The 6,663-nt window shown below is 35.5% G+C and overlaps 1 protein-coding gene across 2 annotated transcripts in view; it reads left to right on the top strand.

The window, feature by feature from the left end:
* LOC107703620 (DNA topoisomerase 1-like) overlaps positions 1–6,663 on the top strand; it is a 27,831-nt gene that overhangs the window by 2,237 nt on the left and 18,931 nt on the right. Inside the window, exon 3 of one of the 2 annotated variants that reach the window (XM_016506314.1) lies at positions 5,153–5,349. The exons of the other annotated variant lie outside the window; for it this stretch is intronic. Coding sequence (XP_016361800.1) covers positions 5,337–5,349 — 13 coding nt within the window. The 5' untranslated portion in view covers positions 5,153–5,336. The remainder of the gene's footprint in view (positions 1–5,152; positions 5,350–6,663) is intronic. 2 annotated transcript variants of the gene reach the window in all.

Genomic DNA, 6,663 nt, shown 5'->3' with positions numbered 1-6,663 from the left:
TACGCTTAGGGGAAAGCGTGCGTATGCATTGTGATACTCTCTAAAATGGCGGAAGACGGTAACTCTGGGGAGAAGAATTGTTGAATAAATTATGTTGTTTTTGTTTTCCACAAAATTTACATCACAAATAATACTGATGAAAAAGAAGGGGTTGAATGTTAACCAGTTTCGTTTTCATATAACTATAAACTACGATAAAAGTTCATCAGCACGCATTGATTAATCCCCAAAAATAAAAATATTGCGACCAAATCATGTGCTGGTGTGACCAACTGAGAAAGCTAGTCGCAAAAGAGCGACCAGTGGGAAGAACGAGTCGAGCCCTGACGCATAAAGCACAGATTTCATTAACAGTCTCGCGTGCGCACAGCAGCAGAGTGGTTTAGTTCGAGATGCAATCGATTAAAGCTTCAATGGTCGATTAAGCAGTTTAATTTTGGGCTGCGTGCGGCTCACGCGCAAAACACGTGCGGGCGGCTGTGAGTGACGGTATATAAATGCGTCATCATTCACTCATTATGTACAAATTAAGCTTTTAATGTGATTTAAACTTTAAAAGTACATTAAAATAGAAACAACACACAGTTCTTCAACATGGAATGCAACAGAAATGTAGTAACAGTAATTTCCCCAGATAATAGTTTCATATTTGAAACAATTAGGTGAAGGTTGCAGGGCTGCGGGACACTGCGGGGGAAGGATTCATTCCTACAACTTGTTAATTCGTTCCTACGACTTATTAATTTGTGGCCACTCTCCATGTTTCATTAATTTTGTTCCTTAACCCATGATTTAACTTCACTGTAATTTTAAGCAAATGTAACTTCTGTCAGGAACAATCATTTTAAGAAAGGCACTTCACATAGGATTGAAACTTTGCATGTTTTGGTCACACAGAGAGCAGACAGAAAGCAGCACATACTAGTTAGCCGGCATCATGTCATCTAGGAAATGTATCGAAATGAAATCATAACAACAAATAAAAACTGTCAGCATTGAGCTTGAAAAGCCTTTCTGAATGCGGTCAAATCTCACAGATTAGCAGAGAACACTGACGCGCCCGTAACGAAAGCAGAGACTTACGCAAAGCACATTTTTGGGCATAAAGTCTCTTGAAACGAGAACAGATATGAAGCCATATGTCTGTCATCTTCTCAAAACAATACAAATCCTCCCAAGTGTCATTATAACCCAGAGCGAGCTATATTTGAATACAGTATTTGTCCGTGACTGAACATGTGAACAGGTCTTTCTAGGGGCCGCTGTTGGTCAGGCTGGTTTTAACCTGTCGCAGGAGCATAGAGGCCATCACTGTTTTCTCTGTGTTGATGGTGATCCCAGCGTCAGGATCCTTCAGGGCCACCGACACCAGGACCAGACATCCAGAACTCACCGTCTTACCTGCAAACCTGGAAATACACACACAAAAATGGATTGGTTGGTTGGCTTTTTGACACCATGTCAGCTTCCTTGGCTATTTTCATGGCGACTAATAAGTTTAAATAGTATAAAAGAGCAATTTTAAAACATACAGGTTTTAAAGTTGGCTTCAGATAGAAAACCTAAAATGGATTCAGGATTGACTTAAAATATCTGTGAAAGTTTCTTCAACAGAGAGAAATATAAAACATTCAAACAATACAATTATTTCGAAATGGACACAATTTACTTAACCAATACCTTTAATCTTATTGTGCACAATTTATTAGTTTATATTCTCCCAAAAATGGCTCTTCAAAAGACAAAAAAGACGTAACCAACGAACTTGAAATTACGTACATGAAATGAACTGTGAATGAGATTATTATAAACTTAATTAGAGAATAAATTAAAGGTGCCTGCCACAATGAATATATTTGCAGTGTTCGCAGAGGATTTAATGACTAATGGTCTGAAAAGAAGGTGATAATGATAATAGCCAAACAACAGTTAGTGGTAATATATTAAAGATTTACAAAATATCCTAGTATTTATCATTTCTCAATCAATGTCAAATAAAACAAATTGATGAGACATTGATGAAAACAAACATTGATGAGACTCAGATTTTTGAAAATAAATACATATATAATACAACATACACACACACACACACACACATAAGAGAGAGCGAGAGAGAGAGACACACACACATACACATATAGAGACAGAGAGAGACACACACACACATATAGAGAGAGAGAGACACACACACATACACATATAGAGAGAGAGAGACACACACACATACACATATAGAGACAGAGAGAGACACACACACACATATAGAGAGAGAGAGACACACACACATACACATATAGAGAGAGAGAGACACACACACATACACATATAGAGACAGAGAGACACACACACACAGAGAGAGAGAGAGAGAGAGAGAGAGAGAGAGAGAGAGAGAGAGAGAGAGAGAGAGAGAGAGAGAGAGAGAGAGAGAGAGAGAGAGAGAGAGAGAGAGAGAGAGAGAGAGAGAGAGAGAGAGAGAGAGAGAGAGAGAGAGAGAGAGAGAGAGAGAGAGAGAGAGAGAGAGAGAGAGAGAGAGAGAGAGAGAGAGAGAGAGAGAGAGAGAGAGAGAGAGAGAGAGAGAGAGAGAGAGAGAGAGAGAGAGAGAGAGAGAGAGAGAGAGAGAGACACACCCACATACACATATAGAGACAGAGAGCCACACACACACACATAAGAGAGAGCGAGAGAGACACACACATACAGAGAGAGACAGAGAGAGACACACACACACACACACATATATATAGAGAGAGAGAGAGACACACACACATACAGAGAGAGACAGAGAGACACACACACACATACATACATACATTTATATTACCTAAAATGTGTACTGTAATGGATTACATTACTAACTACAATTTTTGTAATGTAATTTGGAATCAGTAATGGATTACAATTTTCAAGTAATCTGCCCAGCTCTGCATCTTAGTGTATAGTACACCTGGCATGTACCATTGTAATACTATGGTTTGGGCTATATGAATATGGTAATCATTCAGTACCAGGGGGGAATTTATATAGATATATGTATATATATATAGAGAGAGAGAGAGAGAGAGACACACAAAATGACAGATTACAAAACGCAATAGTAAATAGTTTCTTGTAATTCAGTTCTATTGAAGCAGATGTTTTTAGTAGAGAATGTTGGATTCCTGTTTTTATTGAACATTTGCACTGTCTGCAGTCGTTATGGTTTCTTCTTATCTTGCTTTACAGTTGGAGCTCATGCACGCTGATATTACTCTCTAAACACCCCTTCACACTGCCTGACAAACGTGTATATCGTGGTGGTACAGTGATGCTATAAGGTCACCCTTAAGTCTATAGACCAATGTGGAGTAGACGTCACTTGCAGCTGCGTGCGCATTGTGGTGACAGAAAAACACTGGGAACAAATGGAGGGAAACGGGTAAAAAGCAGGGAATAAGAGAAAAAATGTATTGTTGTTCCTTTGGATGTCAGAATCGGGATGCAAATCATTTTTAAAGCATACTGTCGTCAAAGACGCCAATTGAAGCAAAACGCAAACGTTTAAATGGACAGACTATGGATGAAACCTGCTATTATTACCCTACTTTTAAAGCATAAATTAGATTTAAACAATAGGTCTTATAATATTCCCATAGGGGACATATTGTATTAGCCCTACAGTTAAAGCATGAAATACTATTAAACATATAACATTTTACATAACATTTACCTATTTTATCTCACAATTCTGACTTTTTTTTCTCGCAAATGCAAGTTTATATCTCCTAGTTCAGACTATATAACTCGATTTAACTCAGACAATTTTAAACGAGTTTAAAAAAAAGTCAGAAGTGTGGGATTATAAACTCATGATTCTGTGCCGAGGGGAAAAGAGAGAATGACGAGTTGATTTTTCTTATCAGAATTGTGAAATATAAGCTCGGAATTACGAGAAAAAAGTCAGAGTTTTGAAATATAAACTCAAAATTAATTTTTTAAATTCTTTTATTCCATGGCTTCCATAGACTGCTACTTAAAAACGGTAATTTTCTGCCCCAGAGAGGCTCCGCCCACAAAAACATCATCACTGTTTGCTGAAAACGCTGAAATTGTCCGTTGAGTTCCAGTTTAATTTCAAGCCTGTTAGATTAGCCAAGTTAGGGCTGTTAAACAATCATTATACTGGAAGTTACATTATTTGAGCTATTTCTAGTATTATTTTGGAATATATGCTTATTTTGAACCCTCTGGTGCTCTTCGGTCATTTTTGACCAAATCATTTACATTTTTGGTTTTTGGTTTCGTTTTACTTCATTGGAATGGTATGAAACTTGGTAAAGGTTGTGGCACTTGTTATGTGAAAAAAATAAATAATGGACATGATTTGAAAAGGTTAAATGGTTATGAAAGAAATAGTCACACGTGTACTCTTTGCTGTCAAAAATGACTGCATTGGAAATGAATAGGAAGCGAATTTCATCTGATGGAAACATTTGGTACTGCGCCAAACAAAATCTTACTGAAAGAGAAAGAAAAGAAAATCTTACTGAAAGAATTTTTTTGTGATGCCAACTTCAAATTTGGAACATAACTTGTTTGGATTTATGGCTTTGATTTTCTCATTTTAGAGTGAAACCTGTTATGTAAAATATATTTCATATAAAATATGAAAATATACTTTTTTAATGCATTTTTTACAACAATAAACTTCTACAACTTTTAATTTAACTTTTTAAAACTTTTTTTTTTTAAATAAAGCAATAATCTGCCTAGTGTTTTCTTTCTTTCTTTCTTTTTTTTCTTTCTTTTCTTTCTTTCTTTCTTTCTTTCTTTCTTTCTTTCTTTCTTTCTTTCTTTCTTTAAATAGACCAAACTTAAGTCTGTTCTCCAAAGCATTTAAGATTTATGACAGTTCAAGTTGGCAATTTCATTTTCATTCAATGGATTAATGCACAAATATAATTTAGTACCATAATATCCCCTAAAAATTCACAATATTAAATAAAAAACATTATCAAACTAAAATATAGTGCATTCATTTAATTGAAATAAGAAAAATATAATTCATTTTTGGCCGCCACACAAGGAGCACTGGAGGGTTTAGAGAATGGAATAGATTAGTATATTGATGTATATATAAATGTAATTCTGATGTGTCTTTTGGCATTGAAAGATGACTTTTGTGAGCTGGCAAACATGCAGTCGCTGGACTGGCCTCACAGTGTGCTGCCAAAGCATCAAGTTTGACATGTTTCAGGTGCTCTGAAATGATACAGTAGCACAAAAGCAGGTTACACATGAAGAACTGAATGAGAACAGCACATTGTGTTTGTACATGACCAGATCATTTATGTGTCATGTTTTACTTCAGTAAGTATGTTTTAACTCGGTGATGCATGCACTAAATGATCATGTGTTATATGCCACTATGAGTTTTTAAAGTTGAGGCTTGTCTCTGATTGAGACATTTGTTCTACATTTTATATAAGATCAAATCAATTTATTTGATGAAGAATTAAATTATATAATGTTATCCAGGGTTATTGGTTGTTTTCACAACTGAAAATAATAAATAAAAATAAATATTTAATCAGTTAATAATACAATAGGTTTAACATGATATGACTTGCCGGGCATGTCACATTTTATATATTTATTTATTTTTTACGAAGAATTGCAAAAATAGGCATTTAAAACTTAGAATTAAAGACTGATTTGTTTTGTTCATGGTTTTCCCCCCATGTAAACTAATGAAAAATCAATTCAAAGTGTCTGAAAACTTAAGTGTAATGGGTGCACTTACTCAATGTATATACCATAATAATCTATGATTACCATATTCATATAGTATGGTATTTACATGGTGCAACAGGGTACCAGAGTACCTTTCTGGTAGTGTATTGTTAGTAAAGAGTTACGTCATAAGATAAAAATCCTATTATAACACTGGTAATTGTTTTATGATGTAGCATCATGTAGTATAACATAGTTTAATTCATGCCAATTACATGATACAAAATCAAGTAATAGCATATCACATACATTTGAATGATGAGTGTATCACAGTGCTAATTTCTTTTATTGATGTTATATTAAAGGATTAGTTCACCCCCCCACCCCCCAAAAAAAACAAGAAAATTTGCTGAAAATGTACTTACCTACATGCCATCCGAAATGTAGATGAGTTTGTCTCTTCATCAGATTTGGAGAAATGTAGCATTGCATCAGTGTGTCAGCAATGGATGCTCTGCAGTGAATGGGTGCCGTCAGAATGAGAGTCCAAACAGCTGATAAAAACATCACAATAATCCACAAGTAATCCACACCACTCCAGACCATCAGTTAACGACTTGAGAAGTGAAAAACTGTGTTTGTAAGAAAGAAATTCATCATTTAAGTGTTTTACTTTAGGGCCATAATCCTTAACACCGCTTCCTCCAGTGAAGAAGTGCATCTCCTGTTGTCTCTCTCATCAAAATCCACCACATGTTTGTTCAGATCTGTTTTGGCTTGTAAACGGTGCTTGATCTGTGCAGGTTTCTCTCCTGATTCAGACCAGATGGACTTTTTCCACTGGAGAAAACAACATTTGAAGTTACAAATGTCTTGATAGAGTTGCTTATTACAAACACACAGCTTTTCTTACTTGTGGATTATTGTGATGTTTTTATCAGCTGTTTGGAC

The sequence above is a fragment of the Sinocyclocheilus anshuiensis genome, unplaced genomic scaffold (genome assembly GCF_001515605.1).
Source record: "Sinocyclocheilus anshuiensis isolate Anshui unplaced genomic scaffold, SAMN03320099.WGS_v1.1 scaffold975, whole genome shotgun sequence".
Taxonomy (NCBI): domain Eukaryota; kingdom Metazoa; phylum Chordata; class Actinopteri; order Cypriniformes; family Cyprinidae; genus Sinocyclocheilus; species Sinocyclocheilus anshuiensis.
Note: the sequence above shows the minus strand (reverse complement) of the source record. Positions and strands in the feature narration are given on the sequence as shown.